This window comes from Sminthopsis crassicaudata, chromosome 1, assembly GCF_048593235.1.
Source record: "Sminthopsis crassicaudata isolate SCR6 chromosome 1, ASM4859323v1, whole genome shotgun sequence".
In the NCBI taxonomy this organism is placed as follows: Eukaryota; Metazoa; Chordata; class Mammalia; order Dasyuromorphia; family Dasyuridae; genus Sminthopsis; species Sminthopsis crassicaudata.
In genome coordinates this window covers 582,407,358-582,426,092 of record NC_133617.1, presented here as the reverse complement: position 1 = coordinate 582,426,092, position 18,735 = coordinate 582,407,358, and the positions used below count along the sequence as shown (strand labels likewise).

General features: G+C 34.0%; 1 protein-coding gene across 2 annotated transcripts in view; it reads right to left on the bottom strand.

Annotated features, from left to right (window-relative positions):
• IQGAP2 (IQ motif containing GTPase activating protein 2) overlaps nt 1–18,735 on the bottom strand; it is a 323,406-nt gene that overhangs the window by 134,650 nt on the left and 170,021 nt on the right. For both annotated transcript variants that reach the window (XM_074282311.1, XM_074282312.1), the window contains exons 3-4: nt 14,358–14,514; nt 1,383–1,460 (exon numbers count right to left, since the gene is read on the bottom strand). In XM_074282311.1, coding sequence (XP_074138412.1) covers nt 1,383–1,460; nt 14,358–14,514 — 235 coding nt within the window. The remainder of the gene's footprint in view (nt 1–1,382; nt 1,461–14,357; nt 14,515–18,735) is intronic.

Genomic DNA, 18,735 nt, shown 5'->3' with positions numbered 1-18,735 from the left:
GTTAAGAAATATAAAAAGTTGAATGGATCATCTACAAACAATTTATGGACATCTATGGAACAAGAAAGAGTATCAGTACTCATTTCAGCAAAACCAATCAATCAACTTAAGGAGATTTTGCTACAGAACTTTGCCTCTATACTCAAAGGATAAATAGAGATTGGTTATCAGAACTGAATTTTAAGTGCCAAAACAATGATTCCTTAATTTAGCAATGAGAAACACTATTCAAATATTTTGAGTTCTGGGAGAAGTCAAGGACAAATCAAATTGATCAAGCAGGATATTATCTATTTGTATTATCCTTTACATGCCAGTGAAATTTCTCTTTGGAATAAAGAAATCTTTGTTTATGAATATCAACTATATCATTTTATAGAAATCAAAGGCTTTATAATAATTTTCATAATACGATTTTAGAAATCATACATATTGTTCATATGTTACAGTGATGTGCAATATAAACATACACTAAAGAAGAGGAAAGAGTTTCATTTACTATAAATATGGAGTCTAGAAGCAACTGCTATAACTCCAGGACTTTCTTTTCAACTTTCCATTTAATGACTCTTGGTTTCATCATCTGAAAAATAGGGACAACAATAGCACCTATTTCCCAGGGTTATTGTGAGGATCAAATGAGATAATATAGGTAACATGAATAATACAGAGCCTGGTATTTTGTAAAAGCAGGATATCTAGTACATATTAACCTATAGCATGATCCTGAACTCATGACCATATTAATCTCTTCTCTGCGATATTTTTTCAACTTAAAATTGCTTTTTTTTCTTCCTCTCTGATATCATATATCTGATGTAATCCTGAAGGTAAATGAGAGACATTTACTTTTTAGCCAACTTTCTGGAATGCATTCATTCCATAAAATAGGAGAAATGTATATTAATATTTGAAATTAAGAAAACTAAAGTCAATAAATAACATAGCCATCAGGAATGCTAACTCATAAGGGAAAAGTGCTAAAAATTAGATTATTTGAAGAAAAATTGAACTTGTATATAAAATCTTTAAAAAGAAAGCTTTTACAAGGTTTATGTAGATTCATTTACACATACACATACTGCATGAAAGAAATATAGAATTTACTTTAAATTTGCTTTGCCATAATGATTATCATGGAAGCATGTGGTCCTAAAGAGGTAATCTAGTTCTTTCCTCTTATTTCCATATGTGAAATAATCCCTAAGCCATAACTATTTTAAACAATTATTTTTCACAATTCTTACAGGAGATAGGGAAAAAAACAACACTGTTGTTAATTAGGTTAAACTATTCTGATTCAATCCAAAATATATGTGGGGTTAATTAGAGTTAGAGCTTCTTGCTGGGCTTGCCTTCAAGCTTAAAATTTCATTGCTTACCTTAGGGAGTCCAATGGATTCCATTGCTCTCAACCATTGCACAGTATTATCTGTATGACGAAAATGAAGTCCTGATTTCTAGAGGAAAGAGAAAGAATGCAATACAATAAAATAAAATAAGCCATTTAAAATTATGTTTTTCAACAAGATATCTACATGTTATATTTCTTCAAGGAATATAGTTATGAAGTGCTTCCTTTTCTAGGCTTAGTTGAGTTATATCAAAGGATACTAGGTCATGGCTAAATCCCACCAACCACTTATATATAAATATTAGAATCTTGCTATTTGGAGGGGGTGGGGAGATGGAAGGAAGGCAGGGTGGTACTGCACAGTAGCTTATTAATTGCATTTCTTTACCTAAAACTAAATTTATTTTTACACTCATTTATAACTCCATTCTTTTCAGTACCCCCCTCCACGTGAATAATCCATTTTAAAAGACTCTCATATTAAACATGCCTAGTCCAGCAAAACAAATCTACACATTAGCTAAGCCTGCAAATGTCTATTATTGCATTCAAAGATCATCTATTTCATCTTCAGTCTTCTTTTCATCAAATATGATATCACCTGTCACTTTTATGGTTTTTAATTAATTCTTACCTAGGCTTTTTGATGCCAGATAAGAATTTTTATCTCATCTCGCACTATTGCCAGGAGATGAAGAAAGTTACTAGGTATTTGGAAACAATGAATGGACAGCCTAGCAATCTCAAGAAGGCATAAGAAAGGGGACCTGAATACTTGTAATTTATTATTATCACTACAACTAAGGGCAAATGAATATAATAATACAGGAAGATATACAATATAAATTTATTTCAAAATAGGAAAATTTTGAAAAAGTAAATCACATACTTAACCCTCTTAAGTCAAAAATGTGGTCTATCTGGATAATTTGGTCCTAGTCAGTGAAGAAATATTCACTCGGTTTTTTTCCTGTCTTCCTGAAATAATCCTAACAGTTTCCAGTCTCACCTCTCAGCTAGTCTTTATTGTCCATTCACTGTTTCTGGCTCTGTTGACCTGCTGTTCCAGATTCTTAAGCTTAATGTTTCATTTCTTGAAGAGGAAACCTTAGGCTGATATTAGTCTTCATTACAATCGTTAAGCACATTAAAACAAAGGTGACACACTACCCTTTTCTTTATTCTCTTGTTTTCTAGAAGGTTTACTATTAGTTTTGTGATTCCTTTGAAGTACTAACATTCCATAATAAGGGTTAATTACCTTAAAGATCATTTAAGAAAATAATCATCATATCCTCCAACAGATGGCCAACAAAGCCAGAAGTTTAGGGGGAAAATTAATCAGTTATTGTATTTAAGTTTTAACAAGTGTTCACTATTTACAACTCTCAAACATCCTAATAAGCATGCAGATTTCCCCCCTCCCCTTCCTCCCCCCAAACCATGGATTTGGTTTCCTGGATTCATGAAACAGATATTGTCTATTTGAATTATCTTATACATAATGGTGAAAATTCTCTCTGGAATAAAGTAATCTTTGATTATGAATATTAAGTTATCTTCCCTGTGGTGAAGTGAGAAGACTGCTGAATTTGGAGTAATGGCACCTAAGTTTGCCTATGTGCTATTTACTATCTGAGCAAATTACTTATCTCTCTAGAAATCAGTTTTCCCATCTGAAGAATGAGGGCATTAGACTAAATAGCCTGTAAGGTTCCTGCTAATGCCAAATCTGTGATCCCATATGTATACATAGTTACAAAACATCATACAATTTGGCACATTACTAATAATAGTCAGCTAGAGTTAGCTAGATAGGTGTGACACTGGACAAGTCACTTAATTTACCTCAATTTCCTTATCTGTAAAGTGAACTAGAGAAATAAATAACAAACCAATATCTTTTTCAAGAAAATTCCACCTTCATGAAGTTGGACATAACTGAAAATCAGCTAAATAATAAAAATATTTGTCAAACTGAATTGACAACAGAGATAATATCTTTACTTCTTGCCTGTTCCCTATACTACCTAGTAAAGTACTTGAAATTAAGGATATATAAATAGTTATTGGGTAGTAGATATATATATAGAGAGGAATAAATTAAGGAGATTAGAAACTTCAGCTTTCAATTTATTTTTTCCAACATACCATTCTACACGATTTGGTAAATGAGTAACTTGTTTCATTTTTCTAAGGGCAAAGACATGAATAGAGAACACCTACTCCTCTTCCTGATATGATCTACAAGCCTGAGCCAAGAGTCCTTCAGGTTTATCAACTATTATTAGATTTTTCATGGTCCAAACATAGCTTTCTGAATCAGTGATATTCTACAGAATAAAAACAAAATGCTAAGACAGAAATGAGCAAATCCTGGTTGCTCCTAAAAACAGGAAAGAAATCTCTTTCCTGCATCTTACATCTTCATCTCTTTTGTCTATCTAGTCCTCCATCTCTTGCCCTGTCCCTTTTTTCAAACCTTCATATCTACATCTAATGTGTCTGATGATTTCCAGAAGAGAAATTTAGTATGGTCTCCTAATTGAGTGGTGTCTCTCTGTCTATAACTTCAGTAGTAGGAAGTTAATTAGTCCTATCTTAATGGAATCACGTCTTTAAAAAAAAAAAAAAAAAAAAAAAAAATCACCCAATTGTCTTATCTTTGATTTGCCCTTAAATATGGACTCAGGAATCATAGTGAGAGCTTTAGATATCTAAGAGACAAGTCCAAAGACTGAAATCTCATCAATGAGGATCACTTCTCGTGCCACAAATCAGCACCAATTTGTAGTCTTAAAGAATCGTCACATAGCCAGTATATGTCAGATCCTTTTGACTTAAGGCTTGCTCTCTATCCATTACATCATGCTGTCTCCTTGAAAATATGCCAATTTGATGAGTTTTTTCAATAAACTTACAAAATAAATGATTCTTCCTTTTAAAGATCATTCTTTTCCATACTCTGATCTTTGATCATTGTGACTAGTGTGCTCCTATCTATTTTGTGTATCCAGTTTCATATGTATTTACCCCTCCTTAGAACTTCAACTTTATGAAGGCAAGGGCTGTTTTTGTTTTTATTTGTATTTTCAAATTATAAGTGCTCAATAAAGTTTTGTTGGCTAATTACTCAATAGGTGTGTTGAAAAGAGTCCTGGAAGAACCTGAAATCTCACCTCTGATGCTTATTCTTCTTCCATATAATGAGTGTCATGTTTTCTCTCACCTTTTTTCTTTTTTTTTCTTGTGCAGCAAGACAAATATGGAAATATGTTGAGAAAAACTGCACAACTTTAACCTATATTAGATTGCTAGCTATCTATAAAAGGGGATGGGGAAGAGGGAGGGAGAAAAATTTGAAACACAAGGTTTTGAAAAGGTGAATGTTGAAAACCATCTTTGCATATATTTGGAAAAATAAAAACTATTAAAAATAAAAATATATTCACAAAAAAAATGATTGGGTTGAAATAGATGAAATAGATTCCTTCAAGTTTTGGACTAATGATTTTGCAGATTCTACTAGTAGTAGTCTCTCAAGTTCTACTTATTCTTCTAGTCTAGGATAACAATTTTTGGCCCATTTTCCTCCCTATCCAGTCTTTGACTCCATGGATAGCCACTTCAGTATTTCATTCTGTACTTGACTATCTTGTCTTTCAAACCTTTTATTATTAAATCTTATTTTTAAAATGAAATTGTTCTTACATGTAAATAAATATATTTTTTCCACAATCAAAGACTTACCTGTAGCATTTCACTATTGAAAAAGCATGTAACAATTAAGAAATCTGCTAAGGAAAAGTTAACATTGTTGAAACTACAAAGTAGCTTAAGAAGTAAGCCATCTCTAAAATCCTTGGTTTTGTCTAATGTAGTAAGAGTTGTTGGGTATTAGTTACACTTTAAATAAATCCCTGAACTTCATTTACTTCTGAACTCCAGGAGAACAAACAATTCTGTCTCTAATCTACTTTCTTCAGTTTTATTTAATACCATGAATTCTAGATATTTGTATTCTAGATGTTTCTTTCTTTTTCTGCCTTCCTTTTATTGTTCCCAAATTTTTGCATTAATTGAGCCCTCTTTTCAGAAAAAGCCTCCTCCACTATTTTTGTTTAAATCACTTCCTTTCTTTGACATCCTAACACTGATGACTCATTAAAAATATTTTAATTAAATTTTATATTTTCAGCTTCAAATTCACCCTTATCCTCCCCTCTTCCCAATTCATTAAGAAGGCAAGAAAAAAATAAATAAAATTCTTAACAAATTTTCCATAGCACTTTGCTTGGGTTTCTTTCCATTTACCTCACTTGTTATGTTATTTTTTTATTCATAAAATTCTTCCCTGTGAGCTTCTGGAGAGTAAAGTCTGTACAGCATCTTTCCTATCCCTAGCACAAAACAGTGCCTTATACATAGTAATAGCTTAATTATATGTTTTGCAAATTTGCAATGCTGTTTTTGCATTCAAAATACATTTTTATGCTTATTAGAAATGATCTCTAGAAAAAAGCTTTAAAAGGAGCTATTAAATACTGAATATCATTATTCATGAATATCTTAACTAAAATTTCCTTCATTACTTCATCTGTCCTGAAAAAAATGGTTATTCCAATATTAATAAGTTTATCATATTGACATTGTGGACAGACTGAGAAATTTTTGCCAGGTTTATACATGTTGGACTTAAAAGCTCATGTCAATTTGCCAAGCTTGATGTAACTTATTCAGTCAAGAACTTGCTTGCTAGTGCTAACTCAGATTTTCCAGAGTTCATTCTGAAGATAAATTTCTAAAGATTGTATAGTCACAGAATTTAAATGATCCTTGGAGATCATGCAGTCCAATCCTGGATCTGACAAATGACTCTACTCTATATCATTCCCTACCATCTACTGGGGCATTTCCAGGGACAGTAAATAAATACCAGTTAAGAAAGTCTTCCATCCTCTTTTATTTTTTTTCCATTCTTTCTTTCTTTCTTTTTTTAAAGACTGGGTTTCACTATCTTTCCCAGGCTGAAAGGGCAGTGACTACTGAAATGCTAAAAATTCCTATGTGATTGGTATGGAAGTCTGGACCTTCTCCATTTTCCAGTTTAGGTTGATTTGCACCTTCCAAGGCAGGATCACTCCTCCTATGCCTATCCCTGAGCTTAAACTATTTGTGCTGGATGTAGACACCTGGTTCACTTTAGGGCTACTGCAAGCTCAAAGCTCCGACACTCAAAGAATACACCAGTGTCCGCTTTCCCTAACAGCAGGGATATTAAGTAAGGATCATACCCAGCCTCCATTCTACTCTTAAAAAAAAAAAAAAAAAAAAAAAAAAAAAAAGCATCTGATTGTGAGGCAGATGGTGTAGATTAAAATCCTCACTGCCTGTGAGGCCTTCTGCCTGTTTTACCCTGAGCAAGTCACAAACTCAATGAGCTTCACACCTCATCAGTAAAATGAATGGATTAGGCTAGATCTGGGTACTTCTTTTTGGTGTCTGATTAATTCTCTGGATCCCTTCTCAGAATATATGTATATATATAGAGAGAGAGAGAGAGCAAAAATACATTGCCTTACAAAGGAAATATTAAAATACAGCTAGGTGATGTGAATGGAACACCAAGTCAGGAAGACACATTAAGCTGCATGACTATGGGCATAGCATTTAACCTCTCTTTACCTCAGGTTCCTGAACTGTAAAATGGGGATGATAACAGCACCTACCTCAAACTGTTGTTGTGAGGATTGTGAGATAACATTTGTAAAGTATCTACCATATCTAATAAATATAAAGATATAAATACCTAGCATAGAATGTGGAATAACATTTCTAATAAACATTTTTTGGATTTATTGGATTGAACAAAATAGGCAGAACCTGGGTTAAAAAAATATAGGGACTAAATGATGTCATATCCCTTCTAATTTGAAATCTATGAAACCATGGAAATATAAGAACTGAAAGGAAACTAGAGATTGTTTAGTCCAAGAGAGGGCAAAGTGACTAACAGAAATACAGATTTATTAACTATTAATTTGAGATTTTTGGTATAACTTAAGGTGTAGATATATGGCCGAGATAGAAGTTGGTCCAGCCTTGGACACTTACTATCTATGTGAGTATCAGAAATTCCCAAGGACTAGCTTATGGAGCAGATAGCAATCTGCATTGTAGAATGAGTTTTACTCAATGGGAGTTCACAATACCAATGAAATCACAACAAAAAAGTACAGTGGTATACTCAAGCTATCAATGGCTATTCCATGAAGATATAAATTTGCAGTATTTACTTAATCCTATTCTACACATAAAATTAATTTATTTTGTATCAGACACAAAAGATACAGTCTATTTTAGTAGTAGTTTTTAGTTCACAATCATATATTGATGGCTCAAGTAACAGAAAGGTTCAGTCACCTATCCTAAAATAACACATTTGCTAATTGCTGCAGATTCGTAGAATCTTGATGCTAGAAGGAAATCAACTAGTTCTTTTGAATCCTGAATGGAAAAATTTATACTTTCATGTCCCAGAAATACCATTTTGATCTAAAGATTTATTAATTCCAACATTTATTAAGCACTTATGATATACAAAGCATAGTGCTTAATCAAAGATAAGATAGACAAGCCAATCATTGTTTTTGTGGTCTTAGTCCAATTTGTCTATATCTGAACATTCATCAATATCTACTGTTGTTATTCTGTTCTATTTTTGAAGAGAACCATTGACATTATGGGTAATGTCTTGACTTAGTGTCAATTGGATTTAAGTGAAACAGAATTGCACAAAATTATCAGCTTTATTTTCTCTCCCAGAGTCAAAATCCAGTGACAAACAAGTCAAGACAACTGACCATGGCCCAATATGCAGTGGACCTTGGCATCTTCAATATCTGGACAGGCTCCAAGCATGCCACAGTACCTACTTTAGTTACCTTCATGACCTCTAGAACAAATCTGTCCTTTCCACGAAAGAAGTCTTTACATATTTGGAGTAGACATCTTCCTGATTGATTGATGGGGTTTAAGACCTGTTGGACTAAACCAAGTTAAGGGTAACCATCTGCCAAGATGGTTTTACCAGAGTGTGCCCACTGCCTGTGCCACAGCTACTTGGAGCTACATGGTGAGAGCTGTATGACAAATGGACACCACAAAAAGATGAAAGGGGGTCAGAAATCCTTCACACCAGAGGTGCTAGTAGTCCTCTTGAACACCCCATCCATCCATATACCATACATTAATCTCCAGAAGACAGAGCAAGGAAGCTGCCCAGGAATTAGTGTCCTCCCATATTAGTTTTTTGAGAATATTCAGTACTTTCAGAAGTACTTTTTGAGAATACTCAGTACTTTGAGAAATACTGAATATCAACACAGGAGACTTAAATTTTCTATTCACTTATCTTGCATTTCATTCTGACAAGGAATTAGAGAAGTTTAGTTTAGTTTAGAACTTAGTTTTCAGTATTCTAGGTAATTTTTCATACTGGTATGTGGCAGAAGACACACCTCCCCCTAAAAAATACCTCTTTTACTATAAATGGGGGCAGATTCTTGTTTTTCTTTTCCTTTTCCCTTTTGAGCATCAGTTACCTTTCTTTAGCAACAGGAGGAAGATCCCACACAACAGCTGGCAGCTACCTCGTTCCTTCTGCCATTTCCTTCCCTTTCCCCCTCCTTCCTCCCACCATCATCTTTTTTTCTAATGAATCCAGCCTGTCTATAGACTAATGCAATGGAAATAGGATGGAAAATGTTTATCCTCAAAAGGACTTTATCAGTGTTATCACTATGCAAGGCGTACTGAGTTTAATTATGATCTTAGATGTTGAAAGCATCCTTTCCCTTCCATTATCATTTTTTAAAAATATATCCATAAAAATATCTCAGTTCCAAGCTTTCTCCTCCTTCTGCCATCCCCCTTCCTTGAAACAGAATGTTTAAGGCAGAGCCAAGAAGTTCAATAAGGGGTAAAAATATCTATTTAATGTATTGCAATAACTTAGTCACTATATGGGAGAAAACATAAATAAGGAGTCACTCAAAAGGGACCATCAGTTTGCCTCTCTGGGGCTCAGTTTCCTCATCTGTAAAATGAGAAGCCTAGACTTGAAAGTCTTTGCAAGTTACTTCCAGTTCTAAACATAGTCTATGAGAGCACTAGGTAGTTCAGTGCTAGGATTAAAGTCAGGAAGACATCTTCATGAATTCAAATTCAACCTCAGATACTTACTCCCTATGTGACGCTGTCATTCAACTCTATTTGTCTCAATTCATAATTCATAAAATAAATTGGAAGGAAGAAATGGTAAAACATTCCAGTATCTTTGCTAGGAACCCCCAAATGAAGCAATGAAGAGTCAAACACAACTGAATAAAAAAGATTATGAACACAAACTTCAAGATCCAACATGTACAATAAGAAGAAAAATATCTCCAGATGTAAACTTATCTGATTTAGTTACATATACAAAATATGTTGATAACTTAAATGGATAATTTAGATCTTGGAGAATTGTCTTCATTGTTCCAGCTGATATAATCATTAATACTACAAAAATCATCAAAGACTATGCTAAGCTAAATATGTATATATTTTTTTCATACCAAATATACTCACTCACATTCAACTACAGGAAACAGTTGCCATTAATGGCAAAGATACTTAACAACTACAAAGGAAAGAACTATTTTAAAAAATTAACCTTCATTTTAATTTATAATACTCATTTTAAAGTTGCTTTTTTTCCAAAAAGGTTCATTTGGGTTTTGATAATATCTTTCTATGAAATGAGAGGATTATGAAATTCAAACTTATTTGTGGAAAAATCTTATTATCCTCTCTTCATACATTTGAATAGTCTTTAAAGTTTCAGAAATTCTTTTTTAATACCTAATCTCATTCACAACAGAATACATTAGAATTACAATGTTAAAACAGAAATAAAATTAGTTTGCTACCTTTGATTCTCTCATAAAGACTCTCTCTACTTTAAACTCTACTAAGTTAAATGATTGGTCCATAGTCTTGCTGCAGAAAAGAGGAGAGATTTTTGACCAAAAATATCCTTGTTCCATTTCTACCATTATCAGTTATGCCATATTGCCTCATGACATCATCATCCCTGTCAAACGTATCATATTATCACTTATTTGAAAATACTTTAAACAAATTTAAATAAAAACATTCCTTTTTTTTTTTTAAATACTATGTTTAATAGTTTGGTTTTTTGGTAAGGGGGGAGATTTCATTGTATAGCATACTTTTAATAAGGAGACTCCCTTTACCAATGCAAATAAGCATTTGTTTTTCTATTTTTTGTTAGTTGCCAGAAACACTGAGTTTAAATGACTCAAACTCAGGTCTTCTGTCCTGAAACCAGCTATCCATAATACAATTCTTCCTCCCAAATTAGTCATAATATTTATATTAATATTTTCCTCTTCCTTTTATTGATGGAAAAATACAAACAATCCAAATGCTTTAAGTCATAAGCTATAACTTTGACAAAAGAATTGTTGAAATGTTGAAAAATAAAATGAAGTGATAAATTTTAACCTAATTCACATGTTAACAAGTAAAATTTGATTTCTCTGGGTTTCTTTTGTAGACTTATTAGATCAATAGACTCAGTTACAACTTACTTTAAATAGAAATGAATTTAATTAACTTACTCAGTGCTTAGCATATAAAACTTTTATACTAAGCTGAAGGTAACACACAGATAAAGGAGATATGGTTCTGTCCCTCAACATTAGCCAAAGCTTCCATTTAGATAGCAGTTTTTAGTTTATAGAGGACTCAAGGAACAAATAATTGTTTAGGAATGACAAAGTATGTAACCAAAGCTGGCAGTGGGAGTAGCTAAAAGAGAATTATAAAGAAAATGCCACAGAAGAATGGGGTTATGGGCAATACTTGGGTTTGACAAGCTAGGAAATACTGCAAAGAAGTCTTAGGAATGAATACTGGATCCTAACATAAAGACTAGTCTTCCTCCTCATAATTGACTTCCTTTGACCTTGTTGATTGCTTATACTTTCCCCAGTCAGTTTTTCTGATACTGCTCTTTCCTTTTTCCCCTCCTACCTGCCAAACAACTCTTTGTTCTTCTTAATGGTGGATATACCAAAAGGCTTACTTTCTGAGACTGTTTGTCTCTATCTCTTTTTCTTTCTCCATCCCCTCGCCCTCTCCCTCTTTCCCTCTCCCTTTCTCCTTCTCCATCTCCCTTTCCCTCCCTCTCTCTCTCCCTCTCATTATCATCTCCCTTCAACTCACTCGCCTTCCTTTTTTTGTAGAGGGTACCAATTTATCAAGAATTCTAATGTAGAATGGATATAGGAAAACTGGGACACTAATGCACTGTTGGTGGACTTGTGAACTGAACTAACCATTTTGAGGAGCAATTTGGATCTATGCCCAAAGAGCTATAAAAGTGTATATCTCTTTGATTCAACAATACCACTACTAGCTCTATATCCCAAAAATATTTTGTAAAAAAGGAGGGGAGGACAGAATCTATTCATACAAAAATATTTACAACTCTTTTTGTGGTGGCTAAGAATTGGAAATTGAAGTGATGACCATCAGTTAGAGAAACAAGCTGTGGTATGATTGTGGTGGAATATTATTATGCTACAAAAAATGACAAGTAGAATGAGTTCAGAGAAATTTGGAAAGACTCACATGAAATGGAGCAAAGTGAAGTGAACAGAATCAGAATATTATACACAATAACAACAATATTGTATGATGATCAACTGTGAATGACTTAGCTATTCTCAGTAATATGATGACTTAAGAAAATTCCAAAGAAGAAATGATAAAGAATATATTATCTGCCTCTAGAGAAAGAACTGATATTGTTTGAACACAGACCGAAGCATGATGTTTTTCACTTTCTTTCTTTCATTCTTTTCCTTTTGTACAAATCTCTTCTTGTACAAAATGAAACATAAAAGAATTTCTGAAACTTTAAAGATGGAGGGAGAGAACAAAAGAGAAAGATGGGAACAAGTGAGAGAGAAAGAGAAGGGGAGGGAGGAAGGGAGAGGTGGAAGGATGGAAAGAGAAAGGGAGGCAAGGAGAAAAAGATGAAAGGAAGAAGGGAAAGAGGAAGAAGGGAGGAAAGAAAGGAGGAAGGTATGGAAAGAAGGAAGGAGGGAAACAGGGAGGGAGGGAGGGAAAAAGAAAGGGAGGAAAGGAGAAAGAAGGAAAGAGGAAATGAGATGGAGAGGGACAATAACAGAGACAGGGGAAAGAGCTGGCTGTCATGGAGGAATGATATGGATGAATTCACTTTGGTATCTGACACATTCTGATTTGAGCAAGTAAATTCAAATACTATAGAAATAAGAACTTGGTTAAATGGGAATAGCTTTACATAGCAAATATATTTATTAAAATGATAATTTCTTTTTAAAATAAAAGATAATTATTCATCTGTGATATGTTCCACATTTTTAATTCCTCAAAAGAATATTTTACAAATCTTTGCCATTCAGGGGCTCTCCATAATTCTTCTTCTTTTTTTTTTTTTTTTGCTGAGGGTTAAGTGATTTGCCCAGGGTCACACAGCTAGGAAATGTTAAGTGTCTGAGGCCACATTTGAACTCAGGCCCTCCTGACTTCAGGCCTGGAATTCTACCTACTAAACCACCTAGCTGCCCCCACAATTAACTTCTAAGTTTCTTCTCAAACTTTTTTCACAGTACTTCTCTTCCTGCATTTTTCATTCCACTCAAATAAGATAGCTCATTGATGCCTGTTCCTGTTCATTTCTCTACCTGCCACATTCTTACAGTTTTTTCCACTTGTGTGGAATTGACTTCCTTTGCAGAGATTCTGTTTCTTCTTTCTAGGCCCAGTTAAAGTCTTTTTCCTTTTCTCTTAGTTCAAAGTGATGTTTTTCGCCCTCAAATTTTCTTATAACCATTTTTCTCAGACCTCTCCTGTGTTCAGAGAACACATTATTTTGTTGTTTTACTTGGGTATATCTCACTTCTTAGACTATTCTCCCTGTAGTCAAGGACAGTATCTTTTTTCACTTATGTATGCTTAATTATTTGCCACATAATTGTCATCTGATCAATGTTGGCAGAATTAAACTGATGTTTGTTTGTGCTTTACTTACTCCTCTGCTCCCAGATACTATCACATCCAGGAATTGGAATTCAAAGGCTGAACTCAAAAACAAAAGGAGCCTTTCACTTCAGAATTCTCACAAAATTAGTTATGAAACACGTAATTCCGTATGCTCACTGTCCATAAAAAGTGACAGCATGTCTCTTTTTAAACACCAAATTTAACAAAAAGCCTTTCTCCCGGTCATCTGTGATCAATTTCTAATCATTTTACTACTGGCACTGGCTCTTTAGGGCCACAAGTTCAAGTCTCAGCTGGGGACTTAAATCCTTAATGGAAATATGAGGAGTTATAAATAAGTTTGTTGTGATGAAAGTGGAAAGGGGATGAGTGCCTTTCTCTCCTGGTACCAATAAAATTCACAAATGATTGAAGCAAAGTAGAAGGATAGCAAAAAGTGACATTAGAGGGGAGAGGGGGTGAGAGAAGAGAGTAAAAAAAAAAAGTCCAAAATAACAGAGTTTGAAATAATAATAATTCGGGGGCAGCAAGGTGGCGCAGTGGATAGAGCACCAGCCTTGAATTCAGGAGGACCCGAGTTCAAATGTGATCTCAGACACTTAACACTTCCTAGCTGTGTGACCCTGGGCAAGTCACTTAACCCCAGCCTCAAAAAAAAAAAAAATAATAATAATAATAATAATAATAATAATTCTATCGAAAACTACTAAGGAAATTGCAGTAAAAAGAGTTCCCAAACTTCAAATTCTAGGAATTGGTTTGAGGTCTTATACCCCCACACTACCCTCATCTTCCGCTAACATTCTGGGTATCCCCCCCCCCACACACACACACATCCAAATCCCTGCACTAACAGTAAAAGAATTAAGGGAACAAAAGTTACCTTATAGCGTGTTTGTTCCACATCATAGATCTTTTTCTCTGAGACCATTTTAGGGGCAAAGAATTTAGCCAATTTTGCAAGGTAAACTCCATTTCTTAGTCCTTCTTCCAGTTCAGTGGTTGGTGGCAGTTCTTCAACTAGACAGACTTCCATCCACCTGCAAACAAAAGAGATACAATATTATTCCAGGAAGATGACTTTGAAAATGAAGAAGTCAACATTTTATGGCATTTGAGTATAAAAAAAAGTCCAGGCTAAGATATATAATAATCCTTCAGGATAATGAATAGTCTGGAAGACATTTTGGGTGAGGCAGGAGTTTAGAGTAGCAGGAAAAAACATAAAACAATTAAATCAATCTCTCTTTCCCCTCTTCCACCCAATACACACAGACACCCCTAACTCAAAGCAAATGTTTGTTCTAGAGAAGAAAAAGGCCAGGTTGCCTTTGCAGGATGAGACTTGACTGAACAACAACATAAATCTACATTGTCACTAAAGGATATTCTTGAAGTGAAAGAGCCCAGAAAACATTTCCATATCTAGGGTTGCACGAATCCAAGATGAACATTTAGAATTATTGTTCCATAGTGAGCTAGTGAGCTTATTTTTTAAGTGGCAGAGTGGAAATGGAACACTGGATTTGAAATTAAAAATTCCATACTTATATCCCAAATCTGACTTTACTAGCTGTGTGACCCTCTTGGGTCTTTCTCCTCATCTGTAAAATGGAGACAGTGATACATGTTCTACCCACTTCAAGGGGTAAAGTGTTCTTCATTGTTATAAAGACCCAATAAAATTAATATGCAGAAAATGCTGTGTACAAATGTCAGCTATGATTATTTGTTTACTGAATAATCACTGTGAAACTCAAAAGAAGCGAAAATCCGATACAGAGGCTACTGTGTACCTAAGATATCATGGTGCACTTGTGTGGAAGTCAACAGTTATTACATGTCCATTAATTAAAAAAGGAAAGTTGTTGATAATCATAGGTTTTGAGTAAAAAGGGCATTTTAGATATTTTCTAATCCCACCTTTTAATTTTATATATGTAAAAATTGAAAGCCTAGAGAGGTGAAGAGACTATTGGCAAGTGTGGTCTCTGATGTGCTCTTTTAACTTCACTGGAATTCCTGTTCCTAGACATTTTTAAAAAGCAGTTTGGATTCACATATTAAAGACCTGGAAGGGAACTCAGAGGTCCCTATCCAAGCTGCACCTAGACAGGAATGTCCCCTACAATAACCAATAAGTAGTTATCCAGAATTCACTTTATGCCTTCCTGGGGCAGGGAACCTCCTCCGAAGGGATAGCCCTTTCCATTTTTAGATCCCATGGATTTGTTTAAAAAAATATATATTTCCATATATCAATCTGAAAATGCTCCTTTGTTTCTCTGTTCTGTGTCTAGTTCTGCCTTCTTAGACCACCCAGCATCTAGCCTCATTTGGTTTTCACACAAGACATTCAAGTATACTCCTTTGCTCCTCTCCATTGTTTCCTTTAAATTATTTCTTCCAACAGATCTTCATATTTCAATGCCCTTTATTGTTTCAGTTGGTCAATTTTGGATGCTCTCTACCATCACCAGCATACTCTGTCATCAATACCTTCACAAAAATCTGTGGCCTAGAGTTGCATGAAATAATGCACATATGGTCTTGTCAATATACTGGGGATGTAACCTCTCTTGCTGTGGAAATTGTAAAATAATAAAGACATTCTCACTGAAAATAGAACAGTAAAAGATCACATCAAATTGGATGGTTTCTTGGCTATAAAATTATGAAGTTGGGTGAAATGACCTTTGAGTCATATCCAAGGGAAAATTTCCCCAAGAATGGTTTTCCTTCCATTGGATAGTATATTCTATTGGATTAACCCACATCACTGGTAATGTATGGAGAATTCATATTAATACAATATAGATAACAATGGATTCACATCACAAGTCTAATCTTTACTTTATGAATAATGGGCTAGACACTTAACTTTTCTTGGTCTTGATTTTCCCAGAAATGAGAAATATAAAATTTAAAATGAGGAGTGAGTCTATATTATTTCTAAAGTCCCTATCAGTTCTAAATCCCATGATCCTATAAGCAAGTATTACTCATACTTTTCACATCTTTGCAATTATTCAGCCTCCTTAAACTTGCCTTCAAAGCATATACTAGGACTAAAACTTGAAGTTTTCCATTCAAGTCAACTTGAAATGATTATTTTCAAGTAGGAACTTTTTTACCCTCCAATGATATCAGAAGAGTTCAATCAAAAAACAAAAATTGTTTTTGTGTTTAAATATTACAGAATATAGAATTTTGGCCTTTAAGTAAAAACAGGGAACACGAGGTATTGAATAAATAATAAAAATTACAACTCAATTTCACAGGATGGCTGGTTAAGTCTAAAAGCAACAGAAAAAGATCCAATAATACCACTAGTAGGTCTATACTATAAAGAGATCAAAGAAAGAAGACAATGACTTAAATGTACAAAAATATTTATAGCAACCTTTTTTTCTTCTAGGCAAAAACTTAGAAACTGAGAGTATACCCATCAATTGGGGAATAGGTGTGTGTGTGTGTGTGTGTGTGTGTGTGTGAGAGAGAGAGAGAAAGAGAGAGAGAGAGAGAGAGAGAGAGAGAGAGAGAGAGAGAGAGAGAGAGAGAGAGAGAGAGAGAGAGAGAGAGAGAGAGAGAGGAAATGTTTATTGTGCTATTTTTAAAAAAGTGATGGTTCCAGAGGAATTTATGTGAGCTAATGCAGAGTGAAATGATTAGAACCAGGAGAATAATTTGTACCACAACAGTAATGTAAAGACAAAGAAATATGAAAGATTTAGGAACTCTACATACAATAATTAATCACAATTCCAGAGGACTCAAGATGAACTGTGTCTACCTCAATTAGAGAACATCTATAGGCATAGAACTCACAGAAAATCACTATGCTGAAACAAAGAATATAATACTCAGAAGCATGGAGAGACTCAACTGAAGTAAAACCAGAAAAATAACAGACACAATGATTACAAAAAAAATTAACTTTTCATACGTGTTTCATGCTATAGTCCTCCGCTCTACCAACTGAGCTATTGAAGGGACACAAACATAAACTTTTCAACTCGTGACTAATTTTTGCCCCAAGAAAGTTTCACACGACTCTGGGTATATAGGTATATCAAATAGGTATACAACTCAAATATTTACTAAAAATAAATCATAATTTTATAACTCCCACATTCAGTTACAGTTACAAGAACCCATATGAGATCTTAAGTCATAGTTTAAAAGGCTGGGATCTCCTCCCAATAAAGAGCTGATGTCTTTTCGAATACAAATTCTTTCCCTCTCCCTCACCTCCCCTCTCCATCCCTCCTTCTCTCTTCCTCCCTCCCCCCTCACACTAATACTTAATATCTATATCAACGTGGCCAATGAAAAAATTTGACTTTTTGACAAAATTTGTAATAAAGGTTTTGTTAGCTCTGCTCTCTCCATTGGTGGGGGCAGGAAGGTAAGCGAGAGGGAAAGCAAGTGGTTCTCAAATAAAATTAAAAATAATTTTAATTTTTTTTCTCAGTAAATATTATCTACTCAAAGAAGGAATTTAGGCTATAACTAGGAACATGAGGAAAGAATCAGAAGGTAGTCTGCTAAGGAGAAAAGGCAAGAGAATTAGTCATAAGTGAATGAAACAATGGGGAAAGACAAGCATTCTAATCCACTAATACTGAAGCTGAAAACCAATTCTACAAAGCTGAAAAAATGACAAAAATGTTCATAAATCCCACATATTTAATTTCTTGGCTATAAAATTATGACATTGGATGAAGAGCCATGATACACCAAAATATCTACAGCAGCATTTTGTGCAGTGACAAAATAACTAAAAACAAAGGCGATTACAGATTTTGAACTAAAAAGGATCCTGGATCATATCTAATTTAACTCCTTAATTTTAAGCATAAAGAAACAGGAGCCTAGAATGTTAAGTAACTTCTTCAAGAACATGTAGATAAATAGGTACATAGGAGGTAGATTTATAACCTTTGATCCCAAATACAACACTTTTCCCCACTGAGCTACCCATCAACTAGAGAACATTTATATGCATAGAAGTCATAGAAAATCACTATGCTGAAACAAAGAATATAATACTCAGAAGCATAGAGACTCAACTGAAGTAAAACCAGAAAAATAATAGACACAATGATTACAAAAAAATATAAACTGAAAGAACAAAAATAAATGTAAAAATAATGCAAACAATGCTATGAAATTATAATAATAAAAAAGACCAAAAAAAGAAAAGAATAGAAAATAAAAGGGATTTTAAACTACAGAAGAACAAAGTGGCAAGGGAATCA